General features: G+C 44.0%; 1 protein-coding gene across 8 annotated transcripts in view; it reads left to right on the top strand.

The window, feature by feature from the left end:
- Positions 1 to 18,728, top strand: part of LOC138662455 (von Willebrand factor A domain-containing protein 5A-like) — a 287,253-nt gene that overhangs the window by 142,547 nt on the left and 125,978 nt on the right. For all 8 annotated transcript variants that reach the window (XM_069748157.1, XM_069748173.1, XM_069748132.1 and 5 more), the window contains exon 6: positions 4,274 to 4,406. In XM_069748157.1, coding sequence (XP_069604258.1) covers positions 4,274 to 4,406 — 133 coding nt within the window. The remainder of the gene's footprint in view (positions 1 to 4,273; positions 4,407 to 18,728) is intronic.

Raw genomic sequence — 18,728 nt, 5'->3', positions numbered from 1 at the left:
ACAGTGCCTGATACTGTTATGTGGTTACTGTGGCTTGCTGTATTATATGGGTACTGTGATAAGGAATATTATAGGGTGACGGTGCCTGATGCTGTTATGTGGTTACTGTGGCTGGCTGTATTATATGGCTTCTATGATAAGGAATAATTATAGGGTGACGGTGCCTGATACTGTTATGTGGTTACGGTGGCTGGCTGTATTATATGGGTACTGTGATAAGGAATATTATAGGGTGACAGTGCCTGATACTGTTATGTGGTTACTGTGGCTGGCTGTATTATATGGGTACAGTGATAAGGAATATTATAGGGTGACAGTGCCTGATACTGTTATGTGGTTACTGTGGCTGGCTGTATTATATGGGTACTGTGATAAGGAATATTATAGGGTGACGGTGCCTGATGCTGTTATGTGGTTACTGTGGCTGGCTGTATTATATGGCTTCTGTGATAAAGAATATTATAGGGTGACAGTGCCTAGTTACTGTTATGTGGTTACTGTGGCTGGCTGTATTATATGGGTACTGTGATAAGGAATATTATAGGGTGACAGTGCCTGATACTGTTATGTGGTTACTGTGGCTGGCTGTATTATATGGGTACCGTGATAAGGATTATTATAGGGTGATGGTGCCTGATACTGTTATGTGGTTACTGTGGCTGGCTGTATTATATGAGTACTGTGATAAGGAATATTATAGGGTGACGGTGCCTGATACTGTTATGTGGTTACTGTGGCTGGCTGTATTATATGGGTACAGTGATAAGGAATATTATAGGGTGACGGTGCCTGATACTGTTATGTGGTTACTGTGGCTGGCTGTATTATATGAGTACTGTGATAAGGAATATTATAGGGTGACGGTGCCTGATACTGTTATGTGGCTACTGTGGCTGGCTGTATTATATGGGGACCGTGATAAGGAATATTATATGGTGACGGTGCCTGATATTGTTATGTGGTTACTGTGGCTGGCTGTATTATATGGGTACTGTGATAAGGAATATTATAGGGTGACGGTGCCTGATACTGTTATGTGGTTACTGTGGCTGGCTGTATTATATGGCTTCTGTGATAAGGAATATTATAGGGTGACAGTGCCTGATACTGTTATGTGGCTACTGTGGCTGGCTGTATTATATGGGTACTGTGATAAGGAATATTATAGGGTGACGGTGCCTGATACTGTTATGTGGTTACTGTGGCTGGCGGTATTATATGGGTACTGTGATAAGGAATATTATAGGGTGACAGTGCCTGATACTGTTATGTGGTTACTGTGGCTGGCTGTATTATATGGCTTCCGTGCTAAGGAATATTATAGGGTGACAGTGCCTGATACTGTTATGTGGTTACTGTGGCTGGCTGTATTATATGGGTACTATGATAAGGAATATTATAGGGTGACAGTGCCTGATACTGTTATGTGGTTACTGTGGCTGGCTGTATTATATGGGTACTGTGATAAGGAATATTATAGGGTGACAGTGCCTGATACTGTTATGTGGTTACTGTGGCTGGCTGTATTATATGGATACTGTGATAAGGAACATTATAGGGTGACGGTGCCTGATACTGTTATGTGGTTACTGTGGCTGGCTGTATTATATGAGTACTGTGATAAGGAATATTATAGGGTGACAGTGCCTGATACTGTTATGTTGTTACTGTGGCTGACTGTATTATATGGGTACTGTGATAAGGAATATTATAGGGTGACAGTCTCTGATACTGTTATGTGGTTACTGTGGCTGGCTGTATTATATGGGTACTATGATAAGGAATATTATAGGGTGACAGTGCCTGATACTGTTATGTGGTTACTGTGGCTGGCTGTATTATATGGGTACAGTGATAAGGAATATTATAGGGTGACGGTGCCTGATACTGTTATGTGGTTACTGTGGCTGGCTGTATTATATGGGTACTGTGATAAGGAATATTATAAGGTGACGGTGCCTGATACTGTTATGTGGTTACTGTGGCTGGCTGTATTATATGGGTACTGTGATAAGGAATATTATAGGGTGACGGTGCCTGATACTGTTATGTGGTTACTGTGGCTGGCTGTATTATATGGGTACAGTGATAAGGAATATTATAGGGTGACGGTGCCTGAAACTGTTATGTGGTTACTGTGGCTGGCTGTATTATATGAGTACTGTGATAAGGAATATTATAGGGTGACAGTGCCTGATACTGTTACTGTATGGGATTACTGTGGCTGGCTGTATTATATGGGTACAGTGATAAGGAATATTATAGGGTGACAGTGCCTGATACTGTTATGTGGTTAGTGTGTCTGGCTGTATTATATGGGTACCGTGATAAGGAATATTATAGGGTGACAGTGCCTGATACTGTTATGTGATTACTGTGGCTGGCTGTATTATATGGGTACTGTGATAAGGAATATTATAGGGTGACAGTGCCTGATACTGTTATGTGGTTACTGTGGCTGGCTGTATTATATGGGTACTGTGATAAGGAATAATTATAGGGTGACGGTGCCTGATACTGTTATGTGGTTACTGTGGCTGGCTGTATTATATGAGTACTGTGATAAGGAATATTATAGGGTGACAGTGCCTGATACTGTTACTGTATGGGATTACTGTGGCTGGCTGTATTATATGGGTACTGTGATGAGGAATATTATAGGGTGACAGTGCCTGATACTGTTATGTGATTACTGTGGCTGGCTGTATTATATGGGTACTGTGATAAGGAATATTATAGGGTGACAGTGCCTGATACTGTTATGTGGTTACTGTGGCTGGCTGTATTATATGGGTACTGTGATAAGGAATAATTATAACAGTATCAGGCACTGTCACCCTATGTGGTTAGTGTGTCTGGCTGTATTATATGGGTACCGTGAAAAGGAATATTATAGGGTGACGGTGCCTGATACTGTTATGTGGTTACTGTGGCTGGCTGTATTATATGGGTACTGTGATAAGGAATACTATAGGGTGACAGTGCCTGATACTGTTATGTGGCTACTGTGGCTGGCTGTATTATATGGGTACTGTGATAAGGAATATTATAGGGTGACGGTGCCTGATACTGTTATGTGGTTACTGTGGCTGGCTGTATTATATGGGTACCGTGATAAGGAATATTATAGGGTGACAGTGCCTGATACTGTTATGTGGTTACTGTGGCTGGCTGTATTATATGGGTACCGTGATAAGGAATATTATAAGGTGACAGTGCCTGATACTGTTATGTGGCTACTGAGGCTGGCTGTATTATATGGGTACCGTGATAAGGAACATTATAGGGTGACGGTGCCTGATACTGTTATGTGGCTACTGTGGCTGGCTGTATTATATGGGTACCGTGATAAGGAATATTATAGGGTGACGGTGCCTGATACTGTTATGTGGCTACTGTGGCTGGCTGTATTATATGGGTACCGTGATAAGGAATATTATAGGGTGACAGTGCCTGATACTGTTATGTGGCTGGCTGTATTATATGGGTACCGTGATAAGGAATATTATAGGGTGACGGTGCCTGATACTGTTATGTGGTCACTGTGGCTGGCTGTATTATATGGGTACCGTGATAAGGAATATTATAAGGTGACAGTGCCTGATACTGTTATGTGGCTACTGTGGCTGGCTGTATTATATGGGTACCGTGATAAGGAATATTATAGGGTGACAGTGCCTGATACTGTTATGTGGCTACTGTGGCTGGCTGTATTATATGGGTACCGTGATAAGGAATATTATAAGGTGACAGTGCCTGATACTGTTATGTGGCTACTGTGGCTGGCTGTATTATATGGGTACCGTGATAAGGAATATTATAGGGTGACAGTGTCTGATACTGTTATGTGGTTACTGTGGCTGGCTGTATTATATGGGTACCGTGATAAGGAATATTATAGGGTGACAGTGTCTGATACTGTTATGTGGTTACTGTGGCTGGCTGTATTATATGGGTACCGTGATAAGGAATATTATAAGGTGACAGTGCCTGATACTGTTACTGTATGGGATTACTGTGGCTTTTCTCTATTATAAGGTACTGTTATAAGATACTAGATCTAGTACTATAAATAAAAGAAGTTGCACTCTGTAATGCTTAAGCATGTAAATATGTGACATATGAAATATGAACAGCAATACTGCTCTGGATAATAAGAAAAAATTGAGACCCTTAGCACATAATTTGGCCAATTCATGCATGCCCAGCAGCAACGACAAGGCTGTGATTACATGTATTTTTTTATGTTTATGTTTTATTTAAATTTTTCCAGGTATCTCTGACTGAGGGACACAAGTTTGAGCGAGACGTTGAGCTCCTTGCTTATTACTCAGAGGTGAATAAACCAAGCGTGACTGTGGAGGCCGGACTTGTATCTTCTGATGCAGCCAAGGAGCCAAAATCAGGTGATGTATATGGGGTCCACCATTTCCCTGCACTATTCACATTTCAAGTACAGGTGTCAGGAAACAGTAGAAATTTTCAATAGTAATTTCACCCCTTCCCAGAGTGGAAAAACTGACACTTCAACCTCCATTGAAGTAGGACTCCACATTGAATATGTAGGATACATTATAGCTGGTTAAAACAGAAACTACACTGTGTTCCAAATTATTATGCAGATGACATTTTTCTCGGATTTTCCTAAATGGTCGGTGCAAATGACAGTCAGTCTAATAAAAGTCATCACCCGTTAGATTATACATCGAATTTTATTGAAGAAAACTCCCAATGATAACAGTATAATCTACAAAATGAATAAAAACTCAAAATGCACTGTTCCAAATCATTAGGCACAGTAGAATTTCTAAACATTTGATATGTTTTAAAGAACTGAAAATGCTCATTTGTAGAATTTGCAGCATTAGGAGGTCACATTCACTGAACAGAAAAACTATTTAACTCCAAAACCTCCTAACAGGCCAAGTTACATGTTAACATAGGACCCCTTATTTGATATCACCTTCACAATTCTTGCATTCTTGAGTTTTTGGAGTGTTTCTGCTTGTCTTTCTTTGCATGAAGTCAGAATAGCCTCCCAGAGCTGCTGTTTTGATGTGAACTGCCTCCCACCCTCATAGATCTTGTGCTGGATGATACTCCAAAGGTTCTCTGTACGGTTGAGGTCAGGGGAAGATGGTGGCCACACCATGAGTTTATCTCCTTTTATGCCCATAGCAGCCAATGACTCAGAGGTATTCTTTGCAGCATGAGATGGGGCATTGTCATGCATGATGATGATTTTGTTCCTGAAGGCACATTTCTGCTTTTAGACCATGGAAGAAAGTTGTCAGTCAGAAACGCTATTTACTTTACAGAGGTCATTTTCACATCTTCAGGAACCTTAAAGGGCCTTACCTGCTGTTTCCCCATGATTCTGGCCCAAAACATGATTTATCTACCTCCTTGCTGATGTCGCAGCCTTGTTGCGACATGGTGGCCTCCACCAACCATCCACTACATCCATCTGGACCATCCAGGGTTGCTCGACACTCATCAGTAAACAAGACTGTTTGAAAATTAGTCTTCATGTATGTCTGGGCCCACTGCAACCGTTTCTGCTCATGAACACTGTCTAGGGGTGGCCAAATAGTAGGTTTATGCACCACAGCAAGCCTTTGAAGGATCAAACACCTTGAGGTTCGAGGGACTCCAGAGGCACAGCAGCTTCAAATAACTGTTTGCTCCTTTGTAAGGGTATTTTGGCAGCTGCTCTCTTAAAGGGAACCTGTCACCCCGAAAACCGCGGGTGAGGTAATCCCACCGGCATCAGGGGCTTATCTGCAGCATTCTGTAATGCTGTAGATAAGCCCCCGATGTTACCTCAAAAAGGAGAAAAAGACGTTAGATTATACTCACCCAGGGGCGGTCCCGCTGCTGGTCAGGTCGGATGGGCGTCTCCGGTCCTCTCCGGCGCCTCCTATCTTCTTTCCATGACGTCCTCTTCTGATCTTCAGCCACGGCTCCGGCGCAGGCGTACTTTGCTCTGCCCTCTTGAGGGCAGAGGATAGTACTGCAGTGCGCAGGCGCCGGAAAGGTCAGAGGCCCGGCGCCTGCGCACTGCAGTACTATCCTCTGCCCTCAACAGAGCAGAGCAAAGTACGCCTGCGCCGGAGCCGTGGCTGAAGATCAGAAGAGGACGTCATGGAAAGAAGATAGGAGGCGCCGGAGCGGACCGGAGACGCCCATCCGACCTGACCAGCAGCGGGACCGCCCCTGGGTGAGTATAATCTAACGTCTTTTTCTCCTTTTTCAGGTAACATTGGGGGCTTATCTACAGCATTACAGAATGCTGCAGATAAGCCCCTGATGCCGGTGGGATTACCTCACCCGCGATTTTCGGGGTGACAGGTTCCCTTTAACCCCTTCATGACCCAGCCTATTTTGACCTTAAAGACCTTGCCGTTTTTTGCAATTCTGACCAGTGTCCCTTTATGAGGTAATAACTCAGGAACGCTTCAATGGATCCTAGCGGTTCTGAGATTGTTTTTTCGTGACATATTGGGCTTCATGTTAGTGGTAAATTTAGGTCAATAAATTCTGTGTTTATTTGTGATAAAAACGGAAATTTGGCGAAAATTTTGAAAATTTCGCAATTTTCACATTTTGAATTTTTATTCTGTTAAACCAGAGAGGTATGTGACACAAAATAGTTAATAAATAACATTTCCCACATGTTTACTTTACATCAGCACAATTTTGGAAACAAAATTTTTTTTTGCTAGGAAGTTATAAGGGTTAAAATTTGACCAGCGATTTCTCATTTTTACAACGAAATTTACAAAACCATTTTTTTTAGGGACCACCTCACATTTGAAGTCAGTTTGAGAGGTCTATATGGCTGAAAATACCCAAAAGTGACACCATTCTAAAAAATGCACCCCTCAAGGTGCTCAAAACCACATTCAAGAAGTTTATTAACCCTTCAGGTGCTTCACAGCAGCAGAAGCAACATGGAAGGAAAAAATGAACATTTAACTTTTTAGTCACAAAAATGATTTTTCAGCAACAATTTTTGTATTTTCCCAATGGTAAAAGGAGAAACTGAACCACGAAAGTTGTTGTCCAATTTGTCCTGAGTACGCTGATACCTCATATGTGGGGGTAAACCACTGTTTGGGCACACGGCAGGGCTTGGAAGGGAAGGAGCGCCATTTGACTTTTTGAATGAAAAATTGGCTGCACTCTTTAGCGGACACCATGTCAAGTTTGAAGAGCCCCCGTGTGCCTAAAAATTGGAGCTCCCCCACAAGTGACCCCGTTTTGGAAACTAGACGCCCCAAGGAACTTATCTAGATGCATAGTGAGCGCTTTAAACCCCCAGCTGCTTCACAAATTGATCCGTAAAAATGAAAAAGTACTATTTTTTCACAAAAAAAATTCTTTTAGCCTCAATTTTTTCATTTTCACATGGACAACAGGATAAAATGGATCCTAAAATTTGTTTGGCAATTTCTCCTGAGCACACCGATACCTCACATGTGGGGGTAAACCACTGTTTGGGCACATGGTAAGGCTCGGAAGGGAAGGAGCGCCATTTGACTTTTTGAATGAAAAATTATCTCCATCGTTAGCGGACACCATGTCGCGTTTGGAGAGACCCTGTGTGCTTAAACATTGGAGCTCCCCCACAAGTGACCCCATTTTGGAAACTGGACCCCCCAAGGAACTTATCTAGATGCCTAGTGAGCACTTTAAACCCTCAGGTGCTTCACAAATTGTTCCGTAAAAATGAAAAAGTGCTTTTTTTTTCACAAAAAATTTCTTTTCGCCTCAATTTTTTCATTTTCACATGGGCAATAGGATAAAATGGATCCTAAAATTTGTTGAGCAATTTCTCCCGAGTACGCCGATACCTCATATGTGGGGGTAAACCACTGTTTGGGCACACGGCAGGGCTCGGAAGGGAAGGCGCGCCTTTTGACTTTTTGAATGGAGAATTAGCTCCATTTGTTAGCGGACACCATGTCGCATTTGGAGAGCCCCTGTGTGCCTATGCAATGGAGCTCCCCCACAAGTGACCCCATTTTGGAAACTAGACCCCCCAAGGAACTTATCTAGATGCATACTGAGCACTTTAAACCCCCAAGTGCTTCACAGAAGTTTATAATGCAGGGCCATGAAAATAAAAAATAATTTTTCTTTTCTTAAAAAATGATTTTTTAGCCTGGAATTTCCTATTTTGCCAATGGTAATAGGAGAAATTGGACCACAAATGTTGTTGTCCAGTTTGTCCTGAGTATGCTGATACCCCATATGTGGGGGTAAACCACTGTTTGGGCGCACGGTAGGGCTCAGAAGGGAAGGCACGCCATTTGGCTTTTTAAATGGAAAATTAGCTCCAATCATTAGCGGACACCATGTCGCGTTTGGAGAGCCCCTGTGTGCCTAAACATTAGAGATCCCCCACAAATGACCCCATTTTGGAAACTAGACCCCCAAAGGAACTAATCTAGATGTGTGGTGAGCACTTTTAACCCTCAAGTGCTTCACAGAAGTTTATAACGCAGAGCCATGAAAAAAAAAAAAAATCTTTTCTCAAAAATGATTTTTTAGCCCGCAATTTTTTATTTTCCCAAGGGTAACAGGAGAAATTTGACCCCAAAAGTTGTTGTCCAGTTTCTCCTGAGTACGCTGATACCCAATATGTGGGGGTAAACCACTGTTTAGGCACATGTTGGGGCTCGGAAGTGAAGAAGTGATGTTATGAAATGCAGACTTTGATGGAATGCTCTTCGGGCGTCACGTTGCGTTTGCAGAGCCCCTGATGTTGCTAAACAGTAGAAACCCCCCACAAGTGACCCCATTTTGGAAACTAGACCCCGAAAGGAACTTATCTAGATATGTGGTGAGCACTTTCAACCCCCAAGTGCTTTACAGAAGTTTATAACACAGAGCCGTGAAAATAATAAATACGTTTTCTTTCCTCAAAAATAATTTTTTAGCCCAGAATTTTTTATTTTCCTAAGGGTTACAGGAGAAATTGGACCCCAAAAGTTGTTGTCCAGTTTCTCCTGAGTAAGCTGATACCCCATGTGTGAGGGTAAACCACTGTTTGGGCACACGTCGGGGCTCAGAAGGGAAGTAGTGACTTTTGAAATGCAGACTTTGATGGAATGGTCTGCGGGCGTCACGTTGCGTTTGCAGAGCCCCTGGTGTGCCTAAACAGTAGAAACCCCACACAAGTGACCCCATTTTGGAAACTAGACCCCCCAAGGAACTTATCTAGATATGTGGTGAGCACTTTGAACCCCCAAGTGCTTCACAGACGTTTAAAACGCAGAGCCGTGAAAATAAAAAATCATTTTTCTTTCCTCAAAAATGATGTTTTAGCAAGCAATTTTTTATTTTCTCAAGGGTAACAGTAGAAATTGGACCCCAGTAATTGTTGCGCAGTTTGTCCTGAGTATGCTGGTACCCCATATGTGGGGGTGAACCACTGTTTGGGCACACGTCGGGGCTCGGAAGTGAGGGAGCACCATTTGACTTTTTGAATACAAGATTGGCTGGAATCAATGGTGGCGCCATGTTGCGTTTGGAGACCCCTGATGTGCCTAAACAGTGGAAACCCCTCAATTCTAACTCCAACACACCCCTAACCCTTATCCCAACTGTAGCCATAACCCTAATCACAACCCTAACCCCAACACACCCGTAACCCCAACACACCCCTAACCCTAACCACAACCCTAATTCCAACCCAACCCTAGCCCTAAGGCTATGTGCCCCCGTTGTGGATTCGTGTGAGATATTTCCGCACCATTTTTGAAAAATCCGCGGGTAAAAGGCACTGCGTTTTACCTGCGGATTTACCGCGGATTTCCAGTGTTTTTTGTCCGGATTTCACCTGCGGATTCCTATTGAGGAACAGGTGTAAAACGCTGCGGAATCCGCACAAAGAATTGACATGCTGCGGGAAATACAACGCAGCGTTTCCGCGCGGTATTTTCCGCAACATGGGCACAGCGGATTTGGTTTTCCATATGTTTACATGGTACTGTAAACCTGATGGAACACTGCTGCGAATCCGCAGTGGCGAATCCGCAGCGGCCAATCCGCAGCCAAATCCGCACCGTGTGCACATAGCCTAATTCTAAAGGTATGTGCACACGCTGCGGAAAACGCTGCGGATCCGCAGCATTTTCCCATGAGTTTACAGTTCAATGCAAACCTACGGGAAACAAAAATCGCTGTACACATGCTGCAGAAAAACTGCACGGAAACGCAGCGGTTTACATTCCGCAGCATGTCGCTTCTTTCTGCGGATTCCGCAGCGGTTTTACAACTGCTCAAATAGAAAATCGCAGTTGTAAAACCGCATTGAAATGCGCAGAAAAAACATGGTAAATCCGCCATAAATCCGCAGCGGTTTAGCACTGCGGATTTATCAAATTCGCAGCGGAAAAATCCGCAGAGGACCAGAATACGTGTGCACATACCGAAACCCTAACCCTACCCCTAACCCTACCCCTACCCCTAACCCTAACCCTAACCCTACCCCTACCCCTAACCCTACCCCTAACCCTACCCCTAACCCTAACCCTACCCCTAACCCTACCCCTAACCCTACCCCTAACCCTAACCCTAGTTCTTACCCCAACCTTAGTGGGAAAAAAAAAAAAAAAAAATTTATTGTCCCTACCTATGGGGGTGACAAAGGGGGGGTGTCATTTACTTTTTTTTTTATTTTGATCACTGAGATAGATTATATCTCAGTGATCAAAATTCACTCTGGAACGAATCTGCCGGCCGGCAGATTCGGCGGGCGCACTGCACATGCGCCCGCCATTTTGGAAGATGACGGCGCCCAGGCAGAAGACGGACGGGACCCCGGCTGGATCGGTAAGTATGATGGGGTGGGGGGGGACCACGGGGGGGGGCGTCGGAGCACGGGGGGGGGGTGGATCGGAACACGGGGGGGGGGGTGGATTGGAGCACGGACTGGGGGAACGCTGTGCGGGCAGGCGGATCGGAGCACGGGGGGGGATCGCTGTGCGGGGGGGTGATCGCTGTGCGGGGGGGGTGATCGGAGTGCGGGGGGGTTTGATTAGAGCACGGGGGGTGTGATTGGAGCACGGGGGGAGCGGGCAGGAGGACGGGGGAGCGGAGCACAGGACCGAGGGGAGCAGACCGCAGATCGGGGGGCTGGGGGGGGCGATCGGAGGAGTGGAGTGGGTGCACATTAGTGTGTCCAGCCATGGCCGATGATATTGCAGCATCGGCCATGGCTGGATTGTAATATTTCACCATTTTTTTAGGTGAAATATTACAAATCGCTCTGATTGGCAGTTTCACTTTCAACAGCCAATCAGAGCGATCGTAGCCACGAGGGGGTGAAGCCACCCCCCCTGGGCTAAACTACCACTCCCCCTGTCCCTGCAGATCGGGTGAAATGGGAGTTAACCCTTTCACCCGATCTGCAGGGACGCGATCATTCCATGACGCATATGCTGCGTCATGGGTCGGAATGGCACCGACTTTCATGACGCAGCGTATGCGTCAAAGGTCGGGAAGGGGTTAATCGAAAGAATTTGTCTGGCAGAAACCTTCCTCATTATGCCTTTATCTGCATGAACTCTGTCTGTGCTCTGTTTCAGTCACAAATCTCTTCACAGTATGATGATCACAAAGTTTTTGTGAAGTATCTAATTTTTTCATACCTTGTCCAAGGCATTGCACTATTTAACGCTTTTCAGCAGCAGAGAGATCCTTTTTATTTCTCATATTGCTTGAAACCTTTGGCCTGCTTAATAATGTGGAACATCATTTTTAAGTAGTTTTTATCTTTAATTAGAATCACCTGGAAAACTAATTATCACATGTGTTTAAGATTGATTTCAGTTATCTATTGAGCCCTGAGACACAATACCATCCACAAGTTTATTTGAAAAACAAAACAATTAAATCTTTATGACACTTAAATCCAATTTGCACAATAATTTGAAACACAGTGTAATTATAACTAGGGAAGTGAGAAAGAACTAACACCTCTACCTCCAGTGAAGCAGATCTACTCTGGGAGCTGTAGACCCAAAAGCAAATACATTTACTAAGTGGCGAAGAAGTACCCTTCCAAGGGAAGAGCTTCCTCTGATCAAATCACTGATCCCCAGACCTTTTGGAGCCAGTGGTCAGTGATGAATATTGGGGTTTACATCGATCTGATATTTATGGGAGAGATATTTTTGGCATCGCAGCTAAGTTACATACATATCTCATTCACTCACATCACTGAAAGACCAGTCTAGCCCTTCCAACTTAATACGGGTCCAATGGATGTTGCTATCCAGGCCATGTTTCATCTGTGTAGACAGGTAAAATCGCATTAAGAAACATGACGACAATATCTACTACCTGGGACCTAGCATATCCCACAATGTATGTGGGCGTAACCTTGATCCAATCAAATGCAGAATTTAGGTTTGGTCAGTTGTTCATTCTGGAAGATAAAGTTTGCTGTGAGAGTTCCATTTTCCCAATTTGAGTGTTTCCTTCTATAAAGGTAAGAGCCATTTCTGCAACATCAGGTTTAGTCATTTTCTTTCCTTATTCCTTTTATGTAATTTTATATATCGTACTGTTTTGTTCCCATTTTGTATCATCTTTTATATTTTTAATAAACCCTCTATCTTTTTGGAATAAATGTGTAAAATGTAATGGCTATTTACCTCTTGCTCTGTACATTGTACCCCTGAAGCCATACGCTACCTGTAATGGGGGTCCATAAACTATTTGGTGGCAGCTAGTAGTTCTGTTTGTTATTGTGGCGTTGGCAGTGATTGTATCAAGAAATCTATTTATATGTATGCGTTTTTATGTGTATATACACTGCTCAAAAAAATAAAAGGAACACTAAAATTCTGCATCCTAGATATCACTTAGTGAAATATTCCAGTTGTAAATCTTTATTCATTATATAGTGGAATGCGTTGAGAACAGTAAAACCTAAAAGTGATCAATGTAAATCACAACTAATATCCAGTGGAGGTCTGGAGTTGGAATGATGCTCAAAATCAAAGTGGAAAATGAAATTGCAGGGCTGATCCAACTTTAGTGGAAATGCCTCAAGAGGGGGAAATGATGCTCAGTAGTGTGTGTGGCCTCCACGTGCCTGTATGACCTCCCTACAGCGCCTGGGCATGCTCCTGATGAGGCAGCAGATGGTCTTCTGAGGAATCTCCACCCAGACCTGGACTAAAGCATCCGCCAACTCCTGGACAGTCTGTGGTGCTACGTGACGTTGGTGGATGGAGCGAGACATGATGTCCCAGATGTGTTCAATCGGATTCAGGTCTGGGGAATGGGCGGGCCAGTCCTTAGCTTCAATGCCTTCATCTTGCAGGAACTGCTGACACACTCCAGCCACATGAGGTCTGTCATTGTCCTACATTAGGAGGAACCCAGGGCCATCCGCACCAGCATATGGTCTCACAAGGGGTCTGAGCATCTCATCTCGGTATCTAATGGCAGTCAGGCTACCTCTGGCGAGCACATGGAGGGCTGTACGGCCCTCCAAAGAAATGCCACCACACACCATTACTGACCCACTGCCAAACTGGTCATGCTGAAGGATGTTGATGGCAGCAGATCGCTCTCCACGGCGTCTTCAGACTCTGTCACATGTGCTCAGTGTGAACCTGCTTTCATCTGTGAAGAGCACAGGGTGCCAGTGGCGAATTTACCAATCCTGGTGTTCTTTGGCAAATGCCAAACGTCCTGCATGGTGTTGGGCTGTGAGCTCAACCCCCATTTGTGTACGTCGGGCACTCAGACCATCCTCATGGAGTCGGTTTCTAACCGTTTGTGCCGACACATGCACATTTGTGGCCTGCTGGAGGTCTTTTTGCAGGGCTCTGGCAGTGCTCTTTCTGTTCCTCCTTGTACAAAGGCTGAGGTAGTGGTCCTGCTGTTGGGTTGTTGCTCTCCTGCGGCCCCCTCCACATCTCCTGATGTACTGGCCTGTCTCCTGGTAGCGCCTCCAGCCTCTGGACACTACGCTGACAGACACAGCAAACCTTCTTGCCACAGCTCGCATTGATGTGCCATCCTGGATGAGCTGAACTACCTGAGCCACTTGTGTTGGTTGTAGAGTCCGTCTCATGCTACTACGAGTGTGAAAGCACAACCAACATTCAAAAGTGACCAAAACATCAGCCAGAAAGCATTGGTACTGAGATGTGGTCTGTGGTCCCCACCTGCAGTACCACTCCTTTATTGAGTAAGTCTTGATAATTGCCAATAATTTCCATCTGTTGTCTATTCCATTTGCACAACAGCATGTGAAATTGATTGTCAATCAGTGTTGCTTCCTAAGTGGACAGTTTGATTTCACAGAAGTTTGATTTACTTGGAATTATATTCTGTTGTTTAAGTGTTCCCTTTATTTTTTTGAGCATATATATAACAAAAGTTTCTTAAAAGTACAGGGCCTATATAAAATGGATCTGTTGGTCCTCCAATCTGTGGATATTATGATCTAGAGGGGAAATCGGCAATAGTTTTTCTATTGAAACTGCTCTTTTTACATGTAAATACTGAATGAGGTCATAGAAAATATCCCGAGCTCAATGTATCTTCCTCAATTCAATGGTATCTTCAGATAACTAAGTGTAAGAAACATGACAAATTAGTGAGGCAACACATAGCACATATACAGTACAGAGCAAAAGTTTGGACACACCTCATTTAAAGATTTTTCTGTATTTTCATGACTATGAAAATTGTAAATGCACACTGAAGGCATCAAAACTATGAATTAACACATGTGGAATTATATACTTAACAAAAAAGTGTGAAACAACTGAAAATACGTCTTATATTCTAGGTTCTTCAAAGTAGCCACCTTTTGCTTTGATGACTGCTTTGCACACTCTTGGCATTCTCTTGATGAGCTTCAAGAGGTACTCACCGGAAATGGTTTTCACTTCACAGGTGTTCCCTGTCAGGTTTAATAAGTGGGATTTCTTGCCTTATAAATGGGGTTGGAACCATCAGTTGTGTTGTGCAGAAGTCTGGTGGATTCACAGCTGATAGTGATACTGAATAGACTGTTAGAATTTGTATTATGGCAAGAAAAAAGCAGATAAGTAAAGAAAAACGAGTGGTCATCATTACTTTAAGAAATGAAGGTCAGTCAGTCCGAAAAATTGGGAAAACTTTGAAAGTGTCCCCAAGTGCAGTAGCAAAAGCCATCAAGCGCTACAAAGAAACTGGCTCACATGAGGACCGCCCCAGGAAAGGAAGACCAAGAGTCACCTCTGCTTCTGAGGATAAGTTTATCCGAGTCACCAGCCTCAGAAATTGCAGGTTAACAGCAGCTTAGATTAGAGACCAGGTCAATGCTACACAGGGTTCTAGCAGCAGACACATCTCTACAACAACTGTTAAGAGGAGACTTTGTGCAGCAGGCCTTCATGGTAAAATAACTGCTAGGAAACCACTGTTAAGGACAGGCAACAAGCAGAAGAGACTTGTTTGGGCTAGAGAACACAAGAAATGGACATTAGACCAGTGGAAATCTGTGCTTTGGTCTGATGAGTCCATATTTGAGATCCTTGGTTCCAACCACCGTGTCTTTGTGCGACACCGTGAAGCCTGGAGGAGGAGGTGTGATGGTGTGAGGGTGCTTTGCTGGTGAGATTGTTGGGGATTTATTCAAAATTGAAGGCATACTGAGCCAGCATGGCTACCACAGCATCTTGCAGCGGCATGCTATTCCATCCGGTTTGCGTTTAGTTGGACCATCATTTATTTTTCAACAGGACAATGACCCCAAACACACCTCCAGGCTGTGTAAGGGCTATTTGACCAAGAAGGAGAGTGATGGGGTGCTACGCCAGATGACCTGGCCTCCACAGTCACCAGACCTGAAACCAATCAAGATGGTTTGGGGTGAGCTGGACCGCAGAGTGAAGGCAAAAGGGCCAACAAGTGCTAAGCATCTCTGGGAACTCCTTCAAGTTTGTTGGAAGACCATTCCCGGTGACTACCTCTTGAAGGTCATCAAGATTGTGCAAAGCAGGCATCAAGGCAAAAGGTGGCTACTTTGAAGAACTAGAATATAAGACATATTTTCAGTTGTTTCAGACTTTTTTTGTTAAGTATATAATTCCACGTGTTAATTCATAGTTTTGATGCCTTCAGTGTGAATTTACAATTTTCATAGTCATGAAAATACAGAAAAATCTTTAAATGAGAAGGTGGGTCCAAACTTTTGGTCTGTACTGTACATTTTATGGAAAGAAGTACTGGGACACAAGTTTTAATCATTGAATTCAGGTTATTCATTCAGCCCCTCGCCCCCAGATATAACATCCAGCCTCTTGCCTCCCCATGTATAACATCCGGTCCCTTACCTCAGGTATACAGCATCCGGCCCCTCTCCCCCAGTGTATAACATCCAGGCCCCCACCATGCCATCTGCCTTTACTAACGTGATAGATCAGCTGGTGGTGCAGAGCTTCCTGATACCAGCGCAGTCCTGTAATAGTAGCTACAGGGGTAACAAATCAGGTCATGACATTTCTTGCTCCTAAATCTTCCCCCATCACCTGTGAGTGATATTATTGAGAAGTAGAAGGAACCGCAGCAACTCAGCCACGAAGTGGAGACCCCGTAACATTACAGAACGGGATCAGAGTGCTCAGGGTCAAAGGGAAGAAGTCACCAACTCCATAACTGCAGAGTCCAGACTTCCTCTGATATAAACATCAGCACAAACACTGCGCCGCCCCCGAAGCTTCATGGCCGAGCAGCTGCATGCAGCCTTACATCACCAAGAACAATGCTGAGCATCGGATAGAGAGGTATAAAGCCACCACCACTGGACTCTGGAGGAAATGTGTTCTGTGCGGTGATGGATCACACATCTCTATTTGTCATCTGATGGACGAGTCTTGGTTTGGTGAATGCCAGGAGAACGTTACCCGCCTGACTGCATTGTGCCAACTGCAGTTTGATGGGAGAGGGATAATACTATGGGCTTGTTTTTCAGGGGGTCGGCCTCGGCTCCTTACTGTTCTGTGCGGTGATGGATCACACATCTCTATTTGTCATCTGATGGACAAGTCTTGGTTTGGTGAATGCCAGGAGAACGTTACCCGCCTGACTGCATTGTGCCAACTGCAGTTTGATGGGAGAGGGATAATACTATGGGCTTGTTTTTCAGGGGGTCGGCCTCGGCTCCTTACTTCCAGTGACGGTAAATCTTAATCCGTCAGCACAAGACATTTTGGACTATTATATCTTTCAGCTTTGTGGGAACAGTTTGGGGGAAGGCGCTTTTATGTTGCCCATGACTGTGCCCACAAGGTCCATACAGACATGGAGGAGGGAATTTGGTGGAAGGATTTGGCTGCTTGTGTTCTATAAAAAGCACTGATTTTCTGTTCTCCGGATAGTGGATTGTTTTGGTTTGCACCATAAGTTTCCATCCGTCTCACTTAAAAAGTAGTATACCCATTGGACAGTTTTCTAGACTTCGACTTAAGTGCTCATTCACGCATGATTTCTACAAGCAATCTAAAGACTTGACCAAACGCTTCCGTTCTAGGGGATATCCAAAGTCGATTATTACAAGGGCTTATTAGCGAGCAAATAATACCTCAAAGGAGGCTTTGCTTACTCCTTCACCCCGCAGTCAAGATAATCATTTGAGATTTATTACTTCTTTTCACAATCAGTGGAATGACGTTGAGATGCTCTTGAAAAAGAATTGGAGTATTCTAAAGACTGACCCAAGGATCTCTGATTTGTTGCCTGCACATCCGATGTTGACTGCCAGACGGGCAACAAATCTCTGGGATCCATTTTATAAGACCTCCTAAAAGTATTGGGTTGGGACATCAGCTACGGGGGTCGTACCCTTATGGAGATTACAATGTTTGCCCTTTTGTTGGACAGAATTCTTCATTAGTTAACTCTGTTGATTCTACTGTTCATGTTTTGAGGGATTTTATAAATTGTAGAACGCAAAATGTCATTTATGCTCTTGTGTGTGCCTGCCCCAAGATTTATGTGGGTCAGCCCTCCAAGCAGCTACGCAGATGCACACAACAGCACATCTCGAACATTAATTTGGCCAAACAGGTTTTTTAATTCCTTATGGTGGGCTTTTTGTTTATTTTGATAAGTTTTGTATTTTCTTTGGATTTTGTTATTGTCATTTTTTTTATATGAATTTTCATTTCATTGCTGCTTTATGTGGTGTTATCCTGATCGTTATGGTTATTTGTATGTTTGATTTATGTCTACATGTTGATTACAGCGGCATAACTTGCTATTTCTATTAATGGAACGCAAGCGCCTGTACCTGGATATCTGTGGAACGCGTATTGCGTCCTGCGCATGTGCAGTGTTTGATTTCTGTTCGGTGGAGCGCATTTACTCGCTTGTGACGCTCTTGGAACGCAGACTGACTCACTGCACACGCGCGATAATTTTACTTCTTGGTAACTTATCATAGGTGTTTTAGGGTTAACATTCCTTATTATGCATGTTTCTCCATCCGGACAGCCTGCAATGCCTCCTGATTGCCGCCCACAGGTGTTGGCGATCATGTGTGCATTAGGAAGTTCACTTACTGCTATATAAGGGTATGTTTCCACGTTCAGGAAACGCTGCGTGTTTGACGCTGCGTTGAGTCACAGCGTCAAACCCACAGCGTCCAGATGTTACAGCATAGTGGAGGGGATTTTATGAAGTCCCGGCTCCACTATGCGTGGTAACAC

The sequence above is a fragment of the Ranitomeya imitator genome, chromosome 1, assembly GCF_032444005.1.
Source record: "Ranitomeya imitator isolate aRanImi1 chromosome 1, aRanImi1.pri, whole genome shotgun sequence".
Classification (NCBI taxonomy): Eukaryota; Metazoa; Chordata; class Amphibia; order Anura; family Dendrobatidae; genus Ranitomeya; species Ranitomeya imitator.
This window is presented reverse-complemented; position numbering and strand designations above follow the sequence as displayed.